The 27,714-nt window shown below is 39.0% G+C and overlaps 1 protein-coding gene across 2 annotated transcripts in view; it reads right to left on the reverse strand.

The window, feature by feature from the left end:
• The window catches only part of NF1 (neurofibromin 1), a 169,197-nt gene that overhangs the window by 4,959 nt on the left and 136,524 nt on the right, over positions 1-27,714 (reverse strand). For both annotated transcript variants that reach the window (XM_074974899.1, XM_074974898.1), the window contains 12 exons: positions 27,253-27,354; positions 25,234-25,374; positions 24,508-24,634; positions 23,882-24,013; positions 23,171-23,306; positions 22,177-22,334; positions 19,265-19,387; positions 18,431-18,558; positions 17,434-17,534; positions 16,014-16,156; positions 15,127-15,173; positions 14,057-14,273 (listed from right to left, as the gene is read on the reverse strand). In XM_074974899.1, the coding sequence (XP_074831000.1) occupies positions 14,057-14,273; positions 15,127-15,173; positions 16,014-16,156; positions 17,434-17,534; positions 18,431-18,558; positions 19,265-19,387; positions 22,177-22,334; positions 23,171-23,306; positions 23,882-24,013; positions 24,508-24,634; positions 25,234-25,374; positions 27,253-27,354 (1,555 nt within the window). The remainder of the gene's footprint in view (positions 1-14,056; positions 14,274-15,126; positions 15,174-16,013; positions 16,157-17,433; positions 17,535-18,430; positions 18,559-19,264; positions 19,388-22,176; positions 22,335-23,170; positions 23,307-23,881; positions 24,014-24,507; positions 24,635-25,233; positions 25,375-27,252; positions 27,355-27,714) is intronic.

Here is a 27,714-nt window from a genome sequence, read left to right on the forward strand (position 1 = left end):
AGGCTACGATTCTCAGTTCCATTTATCTTGTAATTTAATATTTTAAAGGCAGGTTTGTCCTCAGTTAAATTGGTCACCAAGAAGTCATTTAAGAATTTTAATGGCAGAAAAAATGAGATTCTGTATACTTGAAATAACAAAGTTGCAGAAAAAGAAGATAAGAGAAATAAGAATTACTGCAGGTGAAGCTAGAAGCAGGCAGGCCTTAACTGAATGGTAATTACCACAGAAGAGAGCATCTTCAACACAAACCTTACCATAACTCTCCAGCAGAGGTCACCTTCCATCATCTACAATTGCTCACATCTCTCCATACACTCTAATCACGCTGAACTGAGCAAAATTAACATTGCAAATACCAAGCCAATAAAATTGCACTAGCAGGGCCACAGGCTTGTTAGATATATGAGACAGTCAAGAGGAGTCTACTATTTCAATCTTAGCTCCATTTCATAACAGCCTCCTTCTCTCCACTTCTGGTTTTCTGTGTAAAATGCCAAACACTTCAACAGAAAGCAAAGCACTATTTACATTACAGTCTTTTAGTATTGCCATCATATAATGAGTTCATTTGTATTCCACCTGCACAGCTGAGTCATATCTCCCAGTCAAAAGCCCCTTAATATAAATATTATAAGGGGGAGAAGGAGGATGGGAATCAAAGAGTTCTAAAAAGCTTAATTAAGCAGTAAAAACAGAAAAAAATTAATGGCAATTTTACATGTATACAGTTCTGGCAACTTAAAATTCCATATGACCTGCAGGGTGAACTCTAATGAATAACACTGCGTTAGTTTATAAAAAAAACCCTGCAGGAGAGGTGAAATTCTGAACTTCCAAGACAGATTATAGGGGCGTTTTAACACTTATTATAGGTAGCGTTCAGAAATACAGCATCTCACAGAACCACCATCTTTAGCTGTGAGTATTCTGCAGTAAAAGTTTAAACACTTCATTTCTAGTAAGGAATCTGCAGGAAATTACTTATTTAAAAAATATTGATAACATTCGCAAAAAGAAAAGGAGTACTTGTGGCACCTTAGAGACTAACCAATTTATCTGAGCATAAGCTTTCGTGAGCTACAGCTCACTTCATCGGATGCATACTGTATGCATACTGTAAAGCTTATGCTCAAATAAACTGGTTAGTCTCTAAGGTGCCACAAGTACTCCTTTTCTTTTTGCGAATACAGACTAACACGGCTGTTACTCTGAAACCTACCGTTGATAACATTGCTTTCGTAAAAGATGTATATAAATCTTACTGTTCTCAGATGTCTCAAACTCTAGATAGACGACTATCTAGAGATAGACGACTATCTAGATAGACTTGATACAGTTGTATGAAATATGAAAAAAAATGACAGGATCAGCATCTGATCTTTTCATTAAGAACCGAGAAGAGGATGCATAAAGAATGTATCCAGGTACTGCACTGTCATGCTGTACTATATATATGTAAAAACATACACAAACTGCATATACTAAATTACCAAAATCAAATACAAAAATTGTGACTTGTGAAACTATTGTTTAACACAAAAATAATTCCCTGTATTTGGTGTGTGTTTGTTAACTTACTCCAATCTTAAAAGAGAAGAAATCAGCTAATCAGGCCTCTGGAAACTTGCTGGAATGTTTTATTCTATTATGCTTTCACCACACCCTAAAGGTGATATGTAGGCATATAAACCATTCACAGAATCCAATAAATCCTTGTTTTCTAAACAGGAAGATGTTTTTGAATACAGATGTAGGAATGCACATCTGCACTTGTTATCTTAAGTATCCACAGATTTTCAATTAAAAAATAAAAACTGTATGGCCAGTGTGATCTAAACAGTGCACACACAAGTAAGTATCCTAATCCCTGCATGTGAGGCTCACGTCTTATGAATTTTGGAGAGGAATGCAAATATCTAAGTGCTGTTTCAGATCTATCTATATTAGTGAGTATGTATTCAGAGCTATCAATATCCATGCATGGTAGTACCATGCTCTTCTGCCCTTAGCTGAAGCCATATCCAGCCTCTTGTCGTTCAATCATTTAAAGTTACTTCCTCTTTCAAACTTCCCTGGTGTATGAACTGAATCACAATGCCTTAAAAACTGTTTGCCCCTGAATCAGCCTCTACATTTTGATGGGTTACAGTGGAAACGTAATTTCACTGTAGTACGAAATGAACATTTTTTGGGTTGGGTTTTAATAAAAGGATATTTTAGTGGAATAAGGACGGTCTTCAGGTTAAGCCACTGGACTAACACTCAGAAGATCTGGGTTCAGTGTCTGGCTTTGCTGGGAAAGTCAATCAATTTGTTTGTGCCTCAGTTCCCCATCTGTCAAATGGGGACAGTACTTCATAGAATCATAGAATCATAGAATATCAGGGTTGGAAGGGACCCCAGAAGGTCATCTAGTCCAACCCCCTGCTCGAAGCAGGACCAATTCCCAGTTAAATCATCCCAGCCAGGGCTTTGTCAAGCCTGACCTTAAAAACCTCTAAGGAAGGAGATTCTACCACCTCCCTAGGTAACGCATTCCAGTGTTTCACCACCCTCTTAGTGAAAAAGTTTTTCCTAATATCCAATCTAAACCTCCCCCATTGCAACTTGAGACCATTACTCCTCGTTCTGTCATCTGCTACCATTGAGAACAGTCTAGAGCCATCCTCTTTGGAACCCCCTTTCAGGTAGTTGAAAGCAGCTATCAAATCCCCCCTCATTCTTCTCTTCTGCAGACTAAACAATCCCAGCTCCCTCAGCCTCTCCTCATAAGTCATGTGCTCTAGACCCCTAATCATTTTTGTTGCCCTTCGCTGGACTCTCTCCAATTTATCCACATCCTTCTTGTAGTGTGGGGCCCAAAACTGGACACAGTACTCCAGATGAGGCCTCACCAGTGTCGAATAGAGGGGAACGATCACATCCCTCGATCTGCTGGCTATGCCCCTACTTATACATCCCAAAATGCCATTGGCCTTCTTGGCAACAAGGGCACACTGTTGACTCATATCCAGCTTCTCGTCCACTGTCACCCCTAGGTCCTTTTCCGCAGAACTGCTGCCTAGCCATTCGGTCCCTAGTCTGTAGCGGTGCATTGGATTCTTCCATCCTAAGTGCAGGACCCTGCACTTATCCTTATTGAACCTCATCAGATTTCTTTTTAACTCTGTCTAGTCCATTTCGATTGTAAACTTTTCAGGAACTGTCTCCTTCCATGTGAAGGTAGCACACTGGAGCTTCTAGATGGTACTGGAATATACATAGAGGTCTTTTGAACACAAAACAGGTTTTATTTAGGCCGAAGGTCTGTCATACTTTGAGAAATACCATCCTCCCCTTAATTACACTATTTCTTTCTCTAATTCAGCCTTCAGAATACTCGTTGTTTTTAGTAATTTTACTGATACCAGGAGTATGACAGAGATTGGCTGTAGAACTGTGGAATGTTGCTCAGTTTTAGTGCCCTGGCTAGAAAATGGGGTTTGGACAGTAAGACTAGGACCATTAGGCATATAGGTGGGTGCTACATAGGACAGTGAACAACTGGTGCAAATTGAAGTTTAATCAAATGATTCAGTCATGATTTGATATGGAAACTAAGGATTACACTCTCCTGTCATGGGCCAGAAATTTTCCTGGAAAAGAAGAACAGGTGTGTATGTGTACAAATTCTAAGTCTGAGCAGTAGGTCTGGGGTATGAGAGACACTAGGCTGTATTAAGTCTTTCTTACAGTGCTAGTCAGATAGTATTGCCCAAGTTAAGGGATTTCTGATATTTTTATTATAGACATCATACAGGGAGCCAAAGCTTGGCAGCTTTAAATCACGTTGTACTGAGATTTGGCCTACAACTTGGCAGCAGAAACAGAAAATACTTTTCAAAATTTTCAGATGCTTCTGATCTGAACTTTGCTGAAGAATGTTGAGTTGACTGATTCATATGGTTTATTTAGCGTACTAATCATGTCAATTAAAAAAACAGCTGAATTATTTAAAAAATACCTGCTAACCACAGGTAGACTTACTTTTTATAACGTGTCATCTGCATCATGTTACCTATCATGTACTGGGTAGTAAAAACAGTATGCAAACCCACAGAAAATTCAACTGTGTGATTAGATATGAACTTTAATAGTCTTGTTTACTGCCAACAGGATATACCTGTTGTATATTCATATAATTTGTAGTATTAAATGTACATCTACTACACATCTAGTAGAAATGGTAATGAAAATTCCCTTGGATAAAAATGAGGTTTGCATAGTAACACTAGGATCATGGGGGTTCAAGGGATTGGTAATGGAAGAGAGCTTTTTCAGTGCTTTTTCAGGTTGCTGGCTTGACTCCTGCGCCCTGGTTGGTAGCCAATGTGAAATGACTGGCTTCAGTCCAATTCCCTGTGGACAGATATCCCCTTCACACACACTACATGCACTGAAGGGCTTGTTGCAGTGTCAGCAGAGACCACGGGTCTTGGCGGGGAAGTACTTCCTTACCCCTGAAAGTTGGCCCTCCAGGTTAGGAATAAGGCACCATGGTAGTGTAACTGGAATGTAACTTGCATTGCCACTGGCTACATTGCACTGTTGAACAGCCATACGATTTCACCCTAGGGCAGCCAATTCAGCACCTTTCACGAATTCTAATTTCCCCACAAAAGACAAACAAAAATATTGGACTCAAAAAAACGGTTCTATCTATTGGGCAGAAATAACCTCAGACTTTATACATAGTTATTAGAGGTGTGTCAAATAGTAACAAGTGTACTGAAATAGTTTTAACACTATCAAGTCCGTATGACAGAGAAGCAGAAGGATGTAAACAGATGCTGCTACTTTACAAAATGAAAGCGCCCCTTACGTTTAAATGGCTATAAACCAGATAGCAACACTACAAAAGCAGTTCAAATGTAATTCAATCAAGGAATATTTTTTCAATTTTTAAAAAGCTGGTATAAAATTCAAACAAATATCAATGGATGAGTGCCACTAGGAGGTAAATTCAGAATGATGGTGGCAGTGGTTTGCCGCACTATACTCCCATTGTACAGCTCCTACAATCACAGACCTCTGCTATAAATGGGAACAATTATTTCTAATGCTCCATTTTTTGCTTCTCTGTTGATGCACGCCATTTAATCATACACTGTCAGTGTAATATAAAAACAACTCGTTTTACCCTCCTTTCAAACCTCAGGGTTTAACTCAACTTGAATCAGAGTTGTTAGGAAACTGGATACAATTAAAAAACCCAGTTACTTATCTTACTGTAACTGTGGCTCTGCAAGATGTATTGTCCACATGGATTCCCCTTCTTGTGCACGTGTCCATGCACGCAAGATTGGATTCTTTTAGCCAGAAGTGCCAGTTCGGCTGTGCCTGTGCCCTGGATGACCTATGCTCTGACACTCAAGGACCTAACAGGCAGAGACAGCTCAGCTGTCCGTCAGCTCCTTTGCCAATACACTATCCAGGTGGCATAGGGCTCCAGGGAAGCAGGGAGGGTCATGAAACCCATGTAGCCAACACATTTTAAAGTAACTGATCTTTGATTGATTGTCCACAAATTCCACTTGCTGGTGGCCACCAAGCAGTGACATCTGATGTTTGTGGGTGAGCCTGCAGCTGACTCTCGAGATCTATTAAGGTCTTGAAACTCTCCTGTGGCAGATAAGCTCTTGATGTGGAATCTAGCACTGCCCTAATGAACACTATTCTCTGTGTTGGTAATAGCAATGACTTTTCTTTGTTGATCCTGAGACCCAGTGTGGTGAAAAGTTGCAGGATTAGGGAATGGAATTGTTCACCTGCTACCGTGATCAGCCTTGAATGAGCCAACTGTCAAGGTATGGCTATACCTGGATCCCTTGTCTCCTTAGGTAAGCTGCTATGACTGCCAAACAATACTCTTGGTGCTGTTCAAAGACTAAAGGCCAAGACTCTGTACTGGTAGTGAGATGCTCCCACCTGGAATCTGAACGATTTTCTGTGCGCTAGCTGAACTGATATGTGAAAGTAATTGGACCGAGGTACCACGGTTTACTGAGAAACTCCCTAGCAGAGACCCACAAATGACTCTCAAGAGATGAGGATCTGGAAAAAAAAAATCAGATTTATTATGCAGGAAAATTATTAATCAAGTCTGCAAATGTTGGTCTCCCTGAGGTCCCAAAGGTTTATACATACAGTGATGGCTCCCTGTCAAGCAAGTAGGAGTCACATGAATGGGACCAAATTGATTGGGTGGGTGATACCTCCTGACTGTGCTCAGAAGGGGAGCTGAAGGGGAGACTAGTACTGTAATAGAATCATAGAATATCAGGGTTGGAAGGGACCTCAGGACATCATCTAGTCCAACCCCCTGCTCAAAGGAGGACCAATCCCCAATTTTTTTGCCCCAGATCCCTAAATGGCCCCCTCAAGGACTGAACTCACAACACTGGGTTTAGCAGGCCAATGCTCAAACCACTGAGCTATCCCTCCCCCATAGTACTAGTAGGTGATACTGTACTGGGCATTCTCACAAGCTGAGGATAGTAATGACGTCTTAAGCTGTGTGGTCAGCACAAGATAAGCTGGTACTGAAAATAACTTCAGTACTAAAGAAATCTGTGCTGGGAGTTTCTGTACTGCAGGGGTTGGCACCAGGGTCACCAGCACCACATGCACAAATATCCGTACCGGGCGAGGCACAGACTGTTGCTGTATGTGCTGGGAGACCAGAAGGACCTGATTTAGGCTGTGAACCACCATAGGCTAAGTTGTTTTAGGACAGCTATGCCTCCTTTAACTTAGGTCCCCTAAGAGGGGCTTTTCTCACCTTCTGCATCCTCTTGCGGAACGAGTGAGACTGAGGATTTACCAGGGATACTTATGCTCAAATAAATTGTTAGTCTCTAAGGTGCCACAAGTACTCCTTTTCTTTTTGCGAATACAGACTAACACGGCTACTACTCTGAAACCAGGGATACATATGGCTCTCCAAGACAAAAAAGGCGTCTTGAGTGCCAGTCATTAACAAAGTGGAATATCTATGTTAAAGCAGGGATGGTTGGAACCTCAGGGACTTTGTTTCAGTCATGCAAGCTAAATCCCAGTACCGGGGAAGTCCTTAACACTAGTAATTTTTTTCTTAAATATATATAGCCAAGGTGGTAAAAAATTACTATACTAATGTTTTAACGTATATGTATATGTGTGTATATACATATACACACACACACACACAGAGCAGATCAGTAAAGTAGCACAGTGTGCAGAGATCTGAACACTGCAGGGGTTCTGTCCTTGCAGCTATGGTTGATAAGAAGGAGCTGACAGATGGTTGGGCTCACTCTGCCCTTTATGCCCTCAGTGGGGATATGTGGCAGGGAATCGAAGGTTCAGGTACGACCCCAATGGCACGGCTGGCCAAAAGAATCCGATCTTGTGCACGTGGAGCACACATGCATTAGAAGTGGACCATGTGGACAATCACCTGAAGAGCTCTTTAAGTGATGAAAGACACCAGTTGAAGTGTTATTTAAATATTTGCAAACCAGGCATTTTTTGAGCACCAATATATTTTCCACAGCGAGCACCACAGAAGATAGAGGTCATAAAATGGGCCTAACAGGAAACTTCACTCTGTGTCAAATGGCTGTGCTGACTACCTGCTGACAGGAAACCTTTATCAGAACTGTGGCTAAACTACTGCACCTCTATATGGTAAAGGTTGAATGAAGCTTACAGTACAGAATATCAGGATGAAAGCACTAAATGGGATTTATGTTCAAATGCACAGACATTTCTAAACAGCTTTAACCCTTATTCTCTCAATGTTGGACTAGTTATAATAAGTTAATTGTAAATAACTTAGTGTGTAAAAGATTCATGTCAGAACAAAGCAAACAGAAGTTCTAACTATTTTAGTCTGAACTTCACACAAAACTTACTACACTGCAAATGTGAAAAGTCACTCCACACAGGAGGGACTCTGGGTCCAGAGCAATCGTCACTAACATCCTAAAACAGAATAATTAATTTGAGGCAATGAAGCTGAAACCTCACTTTAATCCAAACCTGCTTCCAAATAACAGTTATCAATTTTATACTGCAATTGTGTATTGAGTGAAAATTATTCCTGCACTAATACACTGGTGCACCTAAGGCCTTTGTCTCATTATTTCTGCAGCAAAATGAATGTGTTGGGTGTGTTATGTTCAGAAATATTCAAGAGCAATTGTGTTAATGTTCAGCAATAGAATGAGCACTGTACACAGAAAATTATTTTAATGGTAGCAGTTAAAATGCAGCGTAGAGCAAAAATCAGTGACAGTGAAAAAAATGTTAATGGAATTTCAGATAATTTTTACCCTAATTATGGAAGGAGGAAGCAAGTGACGGTTTATTGAATGAATAAACTTTCCATGCCATTTTAATAAACTGCCTCCAACGGTCTTCTGTCTCATATAGATGAGAATCAGCCTCTCATTTGGTCAGTCACTAGATTCTCCTTTCATTTACACTACTGAGTGTGGAGAATCGGGCCCACTATTTTACAGGCATAAGGATTATTTTCTAAATTAAAAACACAATTACATTCTGACTCCTGCTGTCAGTGGTGGCTAATTTCATCCTTTCGCTCCCCACACACAGGTGCAGACAACCTGGAGCTCAGGCCAACTACAGGATAAAGGAAAACAGGAAGCAGTCTATAAGGGTGAGCACATAACACATTCTCTGCAACTCTTTCTGTATCTTCCTACATGAACCGAAACCTCAAAATGACATTGTCTCAATAAAAGCAGCATGTGCCCTTCAATAATTAATCCAGCAAAGTTGGTTCCAAACAACTCCTCTTGTGCATAAGTGCTGGTGGTATACAACTGATGTTTAAGCTGATTTCCTATTAATCAAAAGAACTCAAATGAAACATTTTGGCCTCTCTCTTATTCTTTGCTAATATTTGCAGTAGATTATCTTCATTGGGTGCCCATCACTGGAGTATCTAGGTGCCAATTCTCTTCTCAAACCTGCCTTATTCCTGTGGATGGGGCTTGCATTCCCACCTGCTGTGTTTTAAGTATCAAGTAAGGAGCTAAGGATAATACAAGAAATGCAACAGCTTTGTGCTTACTTACAAGTACTGTGTCTGGAGTCATTCCTGTGTTTAAAGAGCTTAGTAAATTACTTCTCATGCCTTAAGCCCAACTCTAATGCAGATCAAGCAGTATCTCGTGCAAATATGATGAAAATAGAGGGTACCTTGATGAGGAAGCGGCATGAAAACTGCTGATTTAGAGCAAGGCAGAGAAGCTTCACGGACACAGAATGAAAGAAAAAACATAAGTGAATAATGTCCATGATAAGAAAAAAGAATAAGACACAAAACATTTATAGACAATGATTTTGCCTAGTTCTCTTGTTTCCAAAGGCAGGAAATGGAAAAACGTTAATATTTGCAAATCTCTTAATAGATTTAATTAAAATAATAATAACCTGTTTGTATAAATCAATGGCTCTCTCTAAATTAATTCGATGTGATAAGATGGACATCATCAAAACAGCTGATTCTTTTGGTTGAATGGTTCTCAGTCCACGGGTATGCGGATCACTATGAAATTCTTGAGCATCCTAGAGCTTCCGTGGCTACCTCACCTCTTTCTAGAGACCATGTGTAGTGGTCAGCTCTATCTCCGACCCTGGTGTGCTTGGGTTACTGATTTCATTCTGGGGAGAACATTTCTTTCACCTCTTGCTTCCTTTCACCTCTCGTGAGAGGACAGCAGATGGGGAGAGAGATACATAGCAATGATCTGACTTCCCCAACAAGCTGAGCCTCTAATACGGCACAGTTAATTTGAACGCAAGACTTAGGCTACATCCACACTTGCATATAGACGTGGTAGGGTGGGCGGATTAATTGGTCAACAGGACTGAACAGTTTGAAAACCAAGGTCTGATCTATGTACAAAGTTGTACCAGTTTAACATCACACCTTTAGCTAAACGGGTACGAATCTGTGCAGCTCAGGCCCAAGCAGTGGAAGATTTGGGGGTTGAGGTACAACATGAAGGGCTCGGACTTACAAACTGGTCCACAGAATGAGAAAGTTGGAGAACCACTGCTCGAATTCTAAGTCTCCCTTCCACCCAATTGCCAGAATGGGGTGAGTACATTCAGGTACAGGCAAAACACTAATAAGAAATAAAGGTGAAGAGAAGAGACAAAGTAACATTTCAGTTAAGAGTTGGGGTAAGATATTCTTAGTTATTAGGGTTTTCAGGTGCTTTAGTTTTTAAGTGACAAACTTGAAATATCTTTAAGGGGTGATTTTCAGAGGTTTTGAGCATCTCTGAACACCAGCCATTCAAGATATCTGAAAAATTGGGTACCCAAAATTCAATCACTGGTAAATTACTAAAGTATTGGCTTATATTAAGTTGTAATGTATATCTATGTTCTGAATAGATGACTTGATGTGTCCTTCTGTATTCCTCTCATTTACTGTGTATATTTGAAAAGTTCTGAAAATAAGTTTAAAAAAATTAAAATGCATCATAGAATCTTAGGACTGAAAGGGATCTTGAGAGGTCATCCAATCCAGTCCCCTCCCCTGCACTCATGGCAGGACTAAGTATTATCTAGACCATCCCTGATCATCCTCTGAATTGAGCAACACCTGCAAAAAAAAAAGCTTAAAGTTACCACTGAGCTTTCAGAGGAATGAGTTCTCCATGTGATAAATTTAAAGGAATAGCTTAGTTTCTTGGAGGAGCGAGGTCTAGTATTCACTTAAAATACTAGCCCACAATACAAAATAAAGCCAAGAAATAAAAATCAGTTTTGTAAATTTTAAAGAAATTTAAGAATCAGATATAGAATAGCTTATAGGCTGAAACTTCTCTCATTTGCTTTCTTCAACACTAGCAGAAAAATCTAAATGCTTAAACTGATAAAAAGCCAATAAGACCATTGAGAAAAATCTGCTCTCAATAGCAGTAACTCCAGGTATATCATATCTTTTAGCTCCTACAGCACTAAACCACTCTTGATAGCTAAGCTATTGGATGAAGCAGTCTTGTGACCACAAACCATGCTCTGACTCATCTCTAGCTCTACATTTTACGTAGTCTAATTTATTATTACAAAAAAATATAATGTAATACATTTACACATTGAACAGACACTGCCAACCCCCCCCCCCCTTTTTTTTTTTTAAAGTTAATGGGATTTTTAAAAAAATAGTTTTCTCCTAAATGGTCTCCCATTGACCAGTGTGGTTTGCAGAACACTTTCTAGTGGTTTACAGGGAACTGACTTGTTCCTTGTTTCTAATTGAGAGAAACAGAACAGATGGGAAGTAATGAAATGAAGAGCAAAAGCTTACACGGCAAACTTTTTTTTTTTTTTTCCTGAAAAGACCACAACACACAATGCAGTACAGAAGCTAAGTATACACAAATGCTTTCCCAACATCACTTTACTATGAGCAAACAACTGCTGGAGTTGTCACAGAGATGTTACATAATTGTAGGATGAAAGGTAGCCATCAGACAGGTCTTTCTATTAAGACGTTGACCAAACTTTGAAAAAGTTCGGGAACCCGTGATTTACAGAGCATGTTCTGAATTTTATTTTTAAAATGCCTTTAATTTTTTTCCTACTCCCATTTGTCTGTCAGTTTCCATCTTCCTAACTGACCATAGAGGAAAACAGTGAATTTACTAAACCTGTGTTGGCAAATACATAAATTAACCTGACAAAATTTTCCTTTAACTTTTTTTCTGTAATAGGAGCCTTATGTGCTATTTGTACCTATAGTCAGCTCAAAATTTTCAGAAAGCAATTGATTTTTAACTTAACTGTGTCCCTTTAAATACTCACAGTAATACCATTGAGACACCATCTAAGATTTTCATGTAGTTTTCTGTTTTAAAAAAAGTCAACCAACTTGACACTTTTGACTATTCATTGCTTTATAATACTTCTGCCAAAAATTTCTGTATGTTTATAAACAAAGCTAAAGCCACCTTCTTATTTAAGAAATTAAGACAGGAACATAAATTCTTGCAATGTAAAAAAATGATTTTTCCAAGGACTTCTAAAACTAACATCTACCGTAACCATTTATAACAGAAAAATAGTGTTGATAATTTTAACACCTCGTGATCATAAACCTGATTGCATCCCAATTCTTCTGTTTCTCACTGCCCAAGTCTCCTTACTTGTCCTCAGAATGAACATCTATAACAAGGACACAGCAACAAGACTGCAATGACAATAAAAGCCTCCCTAGGGCTGAGCTGTGCTATTGATAAAACAGCACAGACAGGTACAACTCTGAAAAACGAATACTCTTCTCCCATTCAGGACAAAGCTAGTTAGTGAAATAAATCACGTAGGCTTAGCCAGAACTTGGGAAATGAGCCAGTTTCTCCAGATTTTTCTACTTGCACTGGCTCAGTTTTCTCAAGACACAATCCTAGCACTCTCTCTTCAATGATTAAATCAACTAGAGTGTTTCACCTGTTCTAAAAAATTGGAGTCCACTTCTTCAAAGACACTGGACAGACTCTGCATTGAGGTCACAACTAAGTGATGAAGTGGTAGGATTTTAAATACACTTCAGTGTTACTCATTTGGTAACCAGCATTGCCTCATCTTTTGCAAACCAAATATTTATCATCATATAGACAAAGAAACATGGACAACAGCTGTGAGCGAAAAGGAGAACTGGAAGGCTTGATTTCTTGAGTGCAACTGACTCCTGGTTTTGGGCCAACAGAAGCCAGACAGAAAACAGGCAATGAACACAGCCTATTACAAGTACTGGCCCGAAAGGCAAGGAAGAGACTACCTTGCATCCAGAACAGAAAAATAAGCATGGAACCAAAACGATGATTTTTAAAAGTGTCAGAGCTGTAGTAATTTGAACACAACAGGGCAAAATTATACACCTATATTGGTATCACTAACAGAGGCAGAAAAGACATGACTCGATGTGTAAGTTAGCAATTCAAAACTACTGCCTAATGTATCAAGAAATTTTCCCCAACATCCACCCTGTGTTTTCTTTGAACACTTCATCCTACTGCCCCTCACTCATATCCTCATGTACTGCATTTAATAGTTCCTCACCTTGCTCACTGTTTATCCCCCTGCATGCAAACATCGGCAGCTTTATTTCCTCCCATTTAGTTGTCACATAGCAAAGCTATACATATTAAAGTCTTCCATTCCTCCATCATTTACTCTTTCCTAATACTTGGTTGTAGTTCTTTTTGGAACTTCTATTTACCAGTATCTTTTTAGTAATGTGGTCAGAAGTGAAACAGTATTTCAGGTGTGGGAGCACCAGTTCTTTTATTCAGTAGGACTACCACCTCTGCTCTGTGACATCATGCTGGTGCCTGTACAGTCTTATACTACACTGGTTTGGGCTTTTTTTTTTTTTTTTTAAACTATATTACATTACCAACTCATATCTATTTACCCCACTACAACCCCCAGGTCTCCTTCAGCATTACTACTTTCCAGGGCTTGCCTCCCACTGAATAATGATGTTTTGGATTTTTTTTTCCCCTGGGGCGTTAATTTGCATGTTCCTACCTTGACTTTCATACTGTTATTTCCATGATGAACTACGAAGATATCTCAACACAAATGTAAACGTTTACTTTTTAGCATCCACTGCTCTAATATTACAGACACACACTAAAACGTAGCTCTTTCTGCATGCTGCTGCACCTTGCCGTTATTCCGCAGCATGTATCACCAACAACAGGAAAATCCTGAATCCCTATGCATTTTGCAAGTTTTCCTCATTAACAAATTTAACGTCGATACTGAGATACAAGTAACATATGACAATGTTGAGAGTCCCACTCCCAGGGCCAGAAGACAATTTTCACGACAGACAAAATCAACATCAAGCCCTGCTTCAGAATGTAATGTCGCTTAATATAGTAACATCTCTGGAGTATTACTGAAAATTTTTGTTTGTGGGGCTACACAGATGTTAGTTTTAATATGTTCCCTTTATATAGGTAATATAAAAATATTTACTGACCTGGGGAATGCTGGGAAGTTGCGAGTGAGGTCATAGAATTAGAAAGGTTAAGGTTTGCAGTAATACTAAGCTGGCTCTGCACTGCAGGAGGATAAGGAGACGTAGGTGTCAGTAGGGATTCCTCACTGGTTTCCTCGTCAATTCCAGGCAAATATGTGTCAATCAAGGCATCAAGAAACTTCACTATAAGCTCAGCGTAGTCTGGGATTTGTGTTTGCTGTGGAAATAAAAATTAGATCTGTTCCTATTTCACTTCCACCAATATCAACATAAATTTTACCTCGAACTTTTACTTTGGTGTTCACTTGTTTTGTCTAGGTCTTTAAGCATTTTATGTGGGCATCTGCAATCTAGGCTCATATTCAGATTAATTTTAATATACACTAAAGGCAATCTGTAGTTATAATATGCACATATCACTTGATAGCAGCAGCATCAAGTAATGAAGTGGTAGCACCAATGCTGAAATTTCCTTTAGAAGGTGAACTGCCGGGTCTAGCTCTGAACGTGGCGATTTATAAACATCATTATCTGTGCTCCTTTAAATCTAATATCCAACCACTGCCCATCTCTGCCCATTTGGTCCTTGTTACATCAGTTTGACAGAACAAATTGCAGTACAGATGGTCAATACTTAAGATGACATTAGGTTCAGTGTAAAATGTGAAATTTATCATTGTGAATTTACTCCTGTATTGATTTCCACATTTCTGTAAGCTACAAAATACATTTAATAAAGACCTAAAGATGTGCTGAATGACAACGTATGTCAAGTGCCTCTTAACAATGACAATGGGAGCATTGCAAAGGGTTATTTACCAACTTGATTGCTCTTACCTGATAGCTTAACAGTAGGTACCATTATCTGTTTTTATACCCGCTTATCAAATCTATCAAGATTTGTGAGGTCTGCCAGAGAGCTAGTTACTGCCTTACACATAAAAAGTTTGCCTGTTTTATCAATGTTGTTTTTTAATATTTATATATAGTGCCATAAGGGCATCCTGGTGCTCCATATAGGCAATAAAGACAAGATTCTGAAGAACTTACATTTTTCATACTATTCTTACCTTAGAGAATGGCCCAGCAAACCTCCACAATCCATTAAATCCAAAACCTATAACAACAAATTGAATATTACCACCCTATAACAAACAATTTTCTCATACAATTTTGATAGGAAACCAAACTAATTAGAAGGTATACAAGATGCATCACTTGGATTTGCTTACATATTGAAAAAAATGTTATGTAAGGATCTCACAGTGACAAACTGTGAAATTTTTTGATGCCTAAAAATAGGCTCAATTGTGTTTAACATGTAAAAAGTACAATTACTGAGATTTGTTTTTTATATATAATATACATCTTAAGCATAATAAATGAATTCAAAAGCCCAAAATTGAAAAGGGATGCTGTCAGGTTAAGCATTTAAGTATGGGTAAAATTTCCAAAAGGGCAAATGACTTAGGAGCCCTAAGTCACATTTTCAAAAGTGACTTAGGAGCCTAAATTGCATGGACTTTCAGTCACTTTGAAAACCAGATTTAGGTGCTTTTAAAATTTTACCTCGTGCAATTTATTTACCAGCTAGACACTTGATTGTTAAATCTAAGAGAATTTTACAAATCTAATTTATTATTTGCAACTTTTGACCAATATTTTCATTTTGTACTTCACATGCTGTTGTCAGTGGAAACATCACTGAGTTTTCATTTCTAGCCTATTTCACTTACTGTTTTCTTACGTAGCTGGCAATCTGCAGTCACAGCAAGGAATTTTACATTAACATTAAAACAGGTAATTTATTACAAATGAATACATTCTTACATTAAGATTTGTGAAATTAAGAAAAAACCCACACAACAAATTCTGGGCAGCAGCAATCTTGATGGAAACATTTTTATTTATTTATTTTTACAGTAGAACAGTTTAAAAAAAGCAGAAAGATATTTACTTTGTAGGTAAGAAGTTTGGTACTGGGGTGGAGATTCTTCATGGTAGACAACACTCTGAACAATCCCATGAATTGGATTCAACAAATTTGGGTCTTGGCACAGTGACAAAAGGGTATTGATCTTGGAATCCAATAAATTGTGCCTAAACAATACAAAAGTAAGTGTCGTCTTTTTGTTCATATAGTTACTTAAAGTTAGATATGAACTGCAGGTTCATTTATCAAACAAAACTATTGGGATGGGATTTTCAGAAGTGTCCAAGTGATTTAGGAGCACAAACCCTATTCCCTTTCAATGGGACATGTGCCCTTAAGTTACCTCAGTGCTTTTGAAAACCCCAGACACAGAAAATGTAACGTATCAACACTTTTCTTTAATTAGCAATTAACAAAATACTCAAACATGCACAATCAAATATTTTAATTATTTACAAGGAAATAATTAACTGGTAAAATGAATCTCTGGATTTACTCAATCCTCGGTATTACTCCTTATACTGTCATAAAGGATGCCAATTACTGCCAGTTTGATTTCAGTGATGTGTGAAATTCCTTTGAATCTGACCATCATTTTATAACAGGAGGATGTGATATTCTTTCTACAACATGCACAACTGAAAAGTTAAACTACAATAGCTGGATTTTCCTGAACTGTATTGATTGCACATAGACAATAATACAGTGATAAACTAAGCAAACAAGTTGTATGCGGAATCATATTGAAGGACTATGCTTGGGCTACACTTTAAATAACTTGTTTTGACAGGTCACTTGGACACCAGTAAAAAAACAACCCTGTTTATTTGCTGGAGGAAAAAAAAAAAAATCTAAAAGGTAACATGTATCCCCTTGTTTTGCAACAACACACTAATGCACTGTAAACAAACTCTTAAGTTTTTATTTTTATTTCAACTCTTTTTTATAGTGTCAAACACTGATAAACCATGACTGAACTGCTGGACTAATGGCTGCAATGAGCATGGGAAGGTTTTGCTGTTAAGTTTGGAAGCAGCACAGCATGGGTAACAGCAGTGCAAGATTCTCCAGAGCCAGGCGAAAGCACCCAAACTCTGACTTGGAAGGATTATGGCAGAGCATAATTCAGTCTCCATGGCCTTTGGCCTCTCTGTGGAAACTGTCAATAAGGGTACTTATTAGCACCAATTGTGGGAGTGGTTTCTGTATTGAGGATACCGCTACCACCAAAAACACCAAACGCATTTCACATAGGCCACTAGATAGCCTCCAATGGGAACAGCCTTCAGTCCTTACAAGTCTAAGTTAAATTTGAACTAGCAACCTAGGGGCAAAAAAAGTCTTGTAACCCCCTGCCATCCAGTTCCCGAAGTCATTTTATGCAAGTGTAAAGCAGCAAGCTTAATACAAAAAATATTATATAAACTGAGTTTTAATTACTTACACAACAGGAAAGACCTTTGGGAAGACAACGCTGGCTTCTGCTAAATATTCATAAAGAATTCGTTGGTCAAACTCATCTGTAGTGTACTTTACTAATGTTGCCTGGCATAATGCAAACAAAAAAAATCAGTATCTCTCTGATTTGGGAGGTGAATATTTGTGCTTCATTTTTTTTTTTTTTTTTAACAACAGGGATCTCAAACATTGAGGCATAACACTAGTTCATCACAAACAGCACCTGATTGCCCAAAACAGAGCACTAGCAAGATAGATAATCACATTAAGGGACTTTTTAAGGACACAGTTTTTATTTCAAGTATTTCATGTGTACACAGGAGACTGACAATGAACGGAGTTGGTCAAAATTTAAAAAATTGGCAAAAATGTTGGTCAATAGATTTCTTTTGGTGAGAAATGTTTTCAACAAAGATTGCCCCACCGGTTTTCAAAAAATGAAAGTTTAGAAACATATTCAAACTTCAAAGAGTTTCAGAAAGAACAAAGAAATTCAGATTAAACATTCTTGAATGTCTTTTCAGAGGATGGCACTGATGGGAACTGCATTGGAGCAGGCTGGGAGAACAAGTAATTTATACTGTAACCCTCCACTACTGGGCTCAGATAAGTTTAAAACTCAAAGTAATCTAGTTCCAGCAATTTAAGATTTTCTTTTTTTAAAAATGTAATGCACACATTGTAGCATCATTTGTTTTGTGATTCTCATCACCCGTGAAAAAGTGAGATAGTAATTTGATGTACTCTGCAAAAAGGTGCATAAATGTGAACATTAAACATTTGCCCATTTATGGATATTAAATATGCATTTTAAAAAGGAATTCTCTTGGACATCCTAGACATTAGTGGGCAAAACAGAATGCCTTTTACACAAGAGGGACAGACCAATCAAGCCCTATTAGCATTGCACTGAAACATACATGCTGGTTTTAAAGATATAGTGCATTAAAAAATACGGCATAATATGGGGAAAGTGTGCTTACAAGGACAGTAAGCAGCAGGGCTTGAATTTTTGGATCAGTAAGGACCTCTTCATCCAGGAGGACATTAGACTCAGACACAGAAACTTTCCGAAGGTGTGGGTGTTGTTGGGGTGATATTCTCTGGGTTTCTGCCAGAAAAAAAAAAAAAAAAAAAAGTACTCAGCCAGAGCACAATAATTAAAAAACAAAGAATTATATACCATCCCATCAAATTCAGCCACCTACAATTCCCATGAAACAGCTTTGTGTTATCCACAATTCAATGACTTGTATGTTATGAAAAAGCATGTTTATTGTAATAATAATAATACCACCAAGCTCATGTGTAATACTTTTCATCAGCAGATAAACAATATCCCATTTCACAGAAGGGGAAACTGAGGGACAGGGAGGTGAAGTGACTTGCTCAAGGTCACCCAACAGACAAGTGGCAGAGCCAGGAACAGAACCCAGGCGTTCTGAGTGCCAGCCCAGTGCTCTATCCATAAGGCTACTGGTTCCTTTTTAAAAACCCTGCATTCAGTGCTCATAAACATATAAAGGGCATAATCTGGTTCATCTGATTTCATTCTGCAATGCAATGTTTTTTTTGGCTGTCTTTTACTGTAGGTCTCCATATTAACTTTGTTCAACTGTAGTGATTTGAGATTCAATTGCCAGTGTTACAAAATGTTGGAGACTTTCTAGGTGGCTTGTTTTGTTAAGACAAATGCATATCTATTGCCTTGTTGTACCCTAAACAAATGAACACTGAATTTAGTAATAAATCTTTTCATGTGCATGCACTGCATTTAACACTAGGAATAGTCTAAAAGTGTTAGTCTTTCTTCTCACCCATGTCATAGTCATTTTCAGCTACTCTCCTCATTTTGGGGGGTGTGGTAATCCCAGATTCGATTTCCTGCCTTTTAGGAGCCTTTGTGTCTGATATCAAGTGGTCAAAACTTTTCCTTGTACCTAAAAAAAAACCCATCAAGAAATTAAATCAGTAAACCACAGTGGATATTCTGTGTATCTGAATAGTAAGGTACTGAATGTTTTTTTGCTGTGAAGGTACTACACTACCGAGGACATATGGACAAGAACACTGGGAGAGGTGGTCTCACCATCCTCTGTGATACGGACATCTTTTGTATGCAACAGCAAAGCACATCCCTACAAGAGCAGGACCTCTGTCGGTCTTTGTCCTGCTGGTGTTCTAGAACAATCTTCACTTGTGGCTACAGTAGCTCTAGATATGGTCACACAAGTACCTGGGATATTAAGGTCACATCTTTTGAAACGCTTGGCTAACACAATATACATCAGTTTAGCAGCCAATTTTAAAAAATGTTATTTAAGGCTCAGGTGCCAAGTGTGTGCTGCTCCTTTCCCAAAATCTACTGCAGTGGGAAACCACAGGGAAATGGTCAGCATACTACAGGGTCTCCCATTTAGTAAATATTCTAATGCCTTATTACTGGAAAGTGAGTCACTATCAGGGTCACGACTCCTCCTCACTTAGTGTGTATATTTTAGCGCTTATGAAAGGTGAGAGGTTGAACAGCACTGGGTTTGAGATAAACAAGGTGTGAGTGGGTATTGTGCAGACCCCCATAAAGCTCTAAAAAGCAATATAATCCTAAGTGACATGGTCAGTATGGTTATTCCAAGTCCTTGATCCACTCTTGAGAAGGAAACAGAAGCAAGCAGCTCACTGTAGTCGTCTAGCTGGCCAAGGCAGGAAGCTTGGACCACAGCAGGTCCTCTCCAATACTCTGATATCATCATTAAGGCTACAATTTTGTCATGGATATTTTTAGTAAAAATCATGGACTCGTTATGGGCACTAAACAAAAAAATCTTAGAAGCTGTGACCTGTCCCTGACTTTTACTAAAAATATCCTTGACAAAATGGGGAAGGAGAGTCCAGCACCCTGGCCCTCCCTCCCTCATCCCCCCAGCAGCCACCTGGGAGCTGCAGGGACCCCATTGCCCAGGGGCTGGGAGGGGTCCCCCGCTGTTCTGCAGGGCTGGGAGATGCGGGGAGGGCCCTGCCAATGGTGGAGTCTGGGGAGCTGCGGGGGGGGGGGGGAGAGAAGAGGGGCCCTGTCCCCAGCCACTGAGCAACTTTGGGGTGTCTCTGCTGCTGCCGGTGGCTGGGGGGCGGGGGGATGGAGGGTGCGGCTGCTTGCAGCAACCGAGCAGCTGCGGGGGGGGGGGGGGGGCCCTACCAGCAGTGGCTGGGGAGATGAGGGGGGCCCCCAACACCTGTGGCCGCTAAGAACTCTGGGATTCCTCTGCTGCTGCTGGTAGTTAGGAGCTGCGGGGAGGCCCCGGCTGCTCGTGGCAGCTAAGCCACTGCAGGGGGGGGGATCCCTGCCACAAGCGGCGGCTGGGCAGCTCTGGGGCCCCATGGAGACTGGGCTGTTGCAGGGTCTTCAGTGTCACAGAGGTCGCTGGAAAAGGGACAGGTAGCAGCCCTACACAATCTCAGAATACAGGAAGGGTAAAGATGGCTTAAAGAACTGCTCAGGTGAGAGGTAATAGGCTATGGACTTGTAGATTGCCAATTCAAATCCAACATTCGTTGGCAGTAATTGAAAGTTGTTACTATCTGATGATTGCTTGGTGGCCTTTATATTAAATGAGTCTTGCGGTCTCAAATAAGTTTCCACTGGTGCTGTGCTCACACTACCAACTGCTTAACCACTGCTACTAACTGGAGCCCTTATCAGAAGGTTCAAAGGGGAGACCAAAGATTTAGTGGCCCTGGTCACTGAGCTATCCTCTCTCCCCTTGGGGCTGAGAGCCTCTAGGTCAGGGTTGAAGCATTGTGGGGCAAGGCACCAAACAAGCCCTGCTCAGATACCCCAGTTTCACCCTCCAAGGAAATTAAGAGGCAACTTTTGCTGCAAAGCAAGGAGAGGCAGATATAAGTCATGTAACGTAAGAGGACTGATGCAATATGCCGGGAAACTTTTTTCATTCTTGTTTATTCCTGTGCAGTTAAGACTTCTCCACCCATAAACCTAATAAGTTAAGGAGCTGTAAATGTAACATGCAGCTGGCAACGAACCAAAATTTTTCATCTTCTCTCACTAGGAGGGTAATTCTTACACATTTTAATTATGTCCTGAAGATCTGCCTTTTCCCAAGCAAATACTAGTAAGTATTCCTTCTGAAATGTAAAGAGGACATGGACAAAATCAGCAAGATTGAAAACTGCTTTTTCTTCCATTTGTTTTCAAAGGCAATGAAATTTGTAATATATGTTTCAGTACTTCAATAAAAAAATAAGCAACAACTGCCAAAAGCTCTTAATGTTTTGGGACTGCCTCGTTTCTGGTGTTAACCACAGACACGGAGATCAGGAGAAGTGGTGAAGTTAGTAGCCTCTAAGTTTTGATGGAGAGGGCTGGAAGCAGCAAGTGATTCTTAAGTCTGGAATACGCTTTCTTTTTGGCCCTGCATTGCTTGAATTTGATGACCATTATGTTTCACTGCAAAGCTTTATTTTTTTTTAAAAAGACTTCCTATTGGGAGGGTGGATGCAGGGAAGGGGCGAGAGCCTTAGTTTGGAGGGACTTTAATTGTGGAGGTTGGTCCAATTTGTACTGAGTAGGTGTTATGTATGTTACTAGAAGAAAGGATGGGCACATTTTAAAAACATCAAATAAATAGGTTATATTCACCCAAAAACATTCGCTGCTTTAGCTTTTTAAAGACTGATGTAACAAACTAGTAAAACCTCGTTTTTTACTTACCTAGTAGCTTTTTAGTGTTGGCTTGTGAAGGCTGTCCCATATCCAAGCTCATGGATTTTCGTGTTCGTGGGCTAATCTGTCCCACTGTGGGGTAACTGGCAGCAAGATGTCTGTCTGACCCCTTTGGAGAGGACCACGGTTGGTTTTCCTTTAGTGTCCTGAAAGTGTGGAGGAATTTAATTTTTACAAACCAAAAATGCACATATTTGGTTATAATCCTCCAACTATTTGAACTTTCCCCTTTGTAACAGTAATAGTTAAAGCTGTCAGCTGGAATTGTTTATGTAGTAACCACTTCGGTTGCAAAATTGTGTAAAATTATCAGTGAAATGCAGACCCCTGTGTGATTATATTACTGAAACGGTAAAAACAAATAAGAAAATTACCCAATGTAAGGAAGCCAACTTATAAGGAAAGGGGAAGGCCCTAATTAATAATCAGCTGATCTATAAGGTTTTTAGATCTTGTTTTTATAAACAAACATTCTAATAATTCTAGAAATATACTCAGGATTTCATAAAACCAGGCTTGCTCTTCCACTTACATGCAGACCTCCTATACTATGATTTCACTGCCCATAAGCAATACTGATGTTACCAGCTTCTGCGTGCTGGAATCTCAGCTAAAGAAGGAAGTAGGGGATCACTAGGTAGCAATTTTACGGCGCTACTAAAGGAGAAAAATAAAGATGATTATGTTTTTAAAATTGTTGAAACAAGATTTAGGGTAAACTTCAGCCCTATGCAGAGAGGCTAGTATAAGCCCAAGACACCACTTATGTCTCACTTAAGCACATAGTGCTTAAGTAGTGCATAAGCCTTGAACCCTTAACGCACAGTTGATCTTTAAGCAGCCCTTCTTAATGCTGGTTCTAGTTTTTAACACATTATAGGTTACCTTTAAATAACCTGCAAAAGGTACAGCTTTCCTCCCAAAATAGTCACTGAGGTTTACACAACTGCTGTAGTTTAAATAAAGTGAGAGACACACTGACCTACAGCTGGTGTCACTGTGATGCATGGGATATGTATCCATAGGAACATTTTCCATTGAAACCTCTGTCAGCAAGAGAGACTTCCTATGTTTTAGGCTGCAGCGACTTCGAACTTCCTCAGACACGGTCAGCAAAGCTAAAAATCCAAAGGAAGCGAACGAGTTTTCAAAGACATCAACATTTTCAGAAGCCTACGCGGTACTCCATGGATTTTAATTTTTTTCTCAGCACACGCACACATCCTTTGGAAGCTGCAATTATTTCTCACTAAAATGCCTGAAGTCAATTCAAGGACAAGGAAGGTTTTTGAAATAATTTTCAAGTAGTTGAATTATTTTTCATAACCGTCCCCTATAAGTTTACAACTAAAATTTTATTTAAATATTTTCCCTCCACACTGTTCACTCTTGCTAGGCTGCTAGAACTCTTGATTGCTTTATTTTTTTTAACATAAGCATTTAATATTTACATTTTAGAAACTCTCTCCAACCCCTGGGAGAATTTTGAAACAGATACCCCACATGCTGAGTTTATCAACTTTTGTTAGCATTTCCTTCACTGATTTAACCTTTGACTGATTTTCTGAACAGCCCCATCATTCTCTGACAAAGTTTTCTTTAAATAGCTTTTTAATATTTTATCTACCTAAGGTCAAGAATGGCCACACCCTGTTCCTTTTGATTAGGCAGAAGGTTAGGAGTTCTTTTTTACCTGCCAGATAAGCCACGCTCTGGGTATTCACCTCGAACTTATCACAATTCCTATGTTTGTTAACCAGAGCTAGTAGTGTGTGTAAAATCCTTACTGTCCTTGCTACGATGGTAGGAGAGGGATGCCTATATCCTAGGAAACAAGGTTATGAAGAAATCAAGGATTGAACATTCAGTTTTTAATGCATATTTATTATAATGCTTTTACCAATATTTTTCTGATACATTTCTCAGAACTCTTCATATATACAGAGTGAGAAAGCACAAAATTAGTGAATGATGAACACATACTAAAACTATTATTTTTTCTGCCCTTTCCCAAAGACCAGAACACTGCAAGTGTCTAGGCAGATATTCTACATTTTTAAATTCTTGTCCCATTATGATCACCTATATAATATGCAGTAAGCCTGAAGTGAAGTCAAGCCTAACTCATAAAGAGAAAGCACTTTTACAGAAAGTACCACAAAGGAAGAAAGAGAAATAAAGCCACACCTCCAGTGACAGTTCACACCGCACAACATGAAATCTGGATTCCATTTAAGTGAATGAGCGTTTTGCTTATGCTTCTAAACTAAACTTAGAATATGACATGAAAAGCAAGCACAACAAATTTTCTATTCCTACCTTTTAGAAGATGTCCTACTAATGCAAAATTAAAGTTAGAGTTAAAGTTGAGTCCAACAAAATGATCCATCTGTTTGCAGTGCCATTCCAAAGGTCTCCTGATTTCCATAAATACTTCTTCTGGGCTCTGTTAACGAAAAACAGTGTCTGCTGCAGATTATTCATGCTTATTATTCATACCACTAATGTTTTGGTAAAAAATTACAGAAGTCAAAATAAGTTGGAAACTTGCAATAAAATACGTAAATAAAATCCTTAAGTGTAATTTTGACATGTCTGTGCTCTGTGTCAGTCTGGGTAGATTCCAAGCTATATTACAGGTTACAAATTTGGACTTTTTTCCTTTTCTTTCTGGAAGTGGGAGAATGAATTTGCTGTGATTGTGCTCTCTCTACATGTCAAAGATTAGGTTAAACATTTAAGGAGAAGTGGGAGAAGAGCCCAAATGTATTCAGCTTAATTCAGTATCTTTTTACCTTGCAGGGGAATTTCAGGTTCAACAGGAATCAACAACAACAAGCGTTTTTCTATGCAGGTTTACATGAGGACCCTTAAATGTTGGAATATTGATTTCCTTGCAAGTCAGAGTACGATACACCAGTTCTCTTCACTCAACTATTTTGTTCAACAAGGAAGCATATACACAGATTTGTTTGCTTTCAAAGGTAAGAATGCACAGTACATTAAGGGTTGCTTACACAGTTTACTAGTGGGTGGATCACTTACCTTGTCATTGAAAACCCGAAGACTATCTAAGGTATGTAGATTTTGTTCAAGTAGTGCTGTACCTGCTGAATAAAGGTTAACTTCATCTAGCTGCAGCACTGCCATTGCTACCCAAAAGAGGGCCTTGTGCATAGGAGAGTCCTAGGTGAAAAAGATGCAATGATTTTAATTTCAAAACAGTTTCTGGGAATGAATAAAACAGGACAAAAAGTATCCTGGTAATCTTGTTTATGTCACGCATTCTTAAGCTATCCTTGATTGGTGGTGGTCTGTTATCCGCATATGGGGTTCTCTCCTCAACCACATTCAAGACAAAACTGACAGTCCACATAAGCACCATCTATATTCCTCAAGCAGTTGTATTCTTCAAGGTGGATGTCTAAGTACCACAGAAGAACTAGTCACAAGGATCACTCTTTGTGATTGCTGCCTCTCCATTCATTCCATTCTTTCAAATCACACACATTTCAAAATCAGTATTGCACCTGCATTCCACCAATCTGGGAACTGATGTTTGCGTTCAATACCAAGTCTAGATTCCAAAAGATGTGATCATAACGCTGTGGCCAAACTAGTCAGGCCATTACATGCCCAATCAGATTGGCATGCTGGGCACGTGAGCATTCAACTAATCCGGGACTCCCAAATCAGCAGTTTTTATTGACATGATGTCTTCCTTATAGATGACAGACATATTGGGGATTCATTTCTGATCCTCTGCGCATGACATTACCAGAGATATACACCAGACAGACTTGCAGGATCAGGGTCCAAAGTTAGGTTTCAGAGTAGCAGCCGTGTTAGTCTGTATTCGCAAAAAGAAAAGGAGTACTATTGGCACCTTAGAGACTAACCAATTTATTTGAGCATAAGCTTTCGTGAGCTACAGCTTGCTTATGCTCAAATAAATTGGTTAGTCTCTAAGGTGCCAATAGTACTCCTTTTCTTTTTGGTCCAAAGTTACTAGCTTTATATTTTACTGAGGTAGAGTCAAACTATTAGACTTTAAGTGAAATGAAGCAGAACTTCCAAAGGCTACGTGGCCTTCATTGTCTTTACAATAAATACTCAAATTAAACTTCTGTACTAAAGTGTAAGTTCATGACATATCAACATAAAACTGAACCTGAAAATACTAAGGCACTACTAATTCCTACAACCCATTGTCAGTTCTAAACCCTATATAATGCCATCCAGTTGGCTCAGCAGACAACGCTGCTAATACAAAATAAAGGTATCAAGATAAGGATGAAATATCAAATGGTAAAATCACCAGAAGATCCTTCAGACAGATCACTAATGTTTGCTTAAATTCTTTGATGTGTATGGAAGAACATTACATTAACATGCCTTCCAAATGCATATATCAAGAAAATTTCTGGAAGTTAATTTCTCTTTAGAACATATTTACAAGATCAGTTGCAAGCGGAAGAGACTTTACGGCGCTAGCCACCCTCTTCCAGTAATGCCCAGATTCGAGCGCTTCACCCCATTTTCAAATGTACTGTGACCCTTTGAGAGTGTGTGCAGTACAACTCTGCAAGGAAATTTTACAGAGATTCATAACTGTATGCAAACTGCTGGGCTGACAAAGTCATGAACATGATGACTGGAACATTTCAAGTCAAATGAGACTAGCTTTTATGACAAACCATGATCCAGAAGACCTGTGCCAGCCGTCACAGACTGGAATGCCAAAAAAGCTGAAGAGCTCAGGAGAGCAGATCATGAAATAACCTCTTTCAAACCTTGCTGTGGCTCATGTTCTTTTTGCCCATAATTCTGCTTTACCAGACAATCCCATGCAAGCTCAGCTTTTCCAAAGTTTTTGCAGAGAGGGTCTCAAATACAAAGCAGTGACATTTTTGATTTCCCTTTGAGCAGGAATTACTTTTAGAGTAAAAGAACAGGAATATTGCCAGAGATGAAGTTCATAATTTGTATTAATATTTTTGAGGTTAAACATGTTTATAGTTTTCATTTACAGAACAGATTCATAGTTTTATCAGTGTTATTTACCTTATTAAGAAGTGGCTGCAGCTTGGTTAGTGCGATAACTGTGGCTTCTATAAGAACTTGGCTGTTGTAATTATCAGGCCCTTTTAAACAGCTCTCAAGTCCCTTTTTGGAAAAACGGAAAAAACATTTAATTTTTATTAAAAAACGGGATCTAAAGACCAAAGTTCTAACCAGTAATTAGCAGCAGTTTTGATTTAGTTTTGTTTTAAAAGGATTCTGAAGTATTATCAGTGAGGATGACAAACCTAGAAAACGTTTCATGGTGCACATAAAAAAGTTAAGGTGCTGTACTGTTATTTTAAGGATCAGTGGAGCTACTATATTAGAGGGATTGAGTAGTCCTGATATTTCAGATACTGTTCACCTAAATTTTATGTCTACGAAACTTGAGTAGAATAATAAAATGCTCAAGGGCAATTAATCTTTTTGGTATACCGGTCACCCACAATTAAACACAGCTTT

This window comes from Natator depressus, chromosome 17 (assembly GCF_965152275.1).
Source record: "Natator depressus isolate rNatDep1 chromosome 17, rNatDep2.hap1, whole genome shotgun sequence".
NCBI classification, from domain to species: domain Eukaryota; kingdom Metazoa; phylum Chordata; order Testudines; family Cheloniidae; genus Natator; species Natator depressus.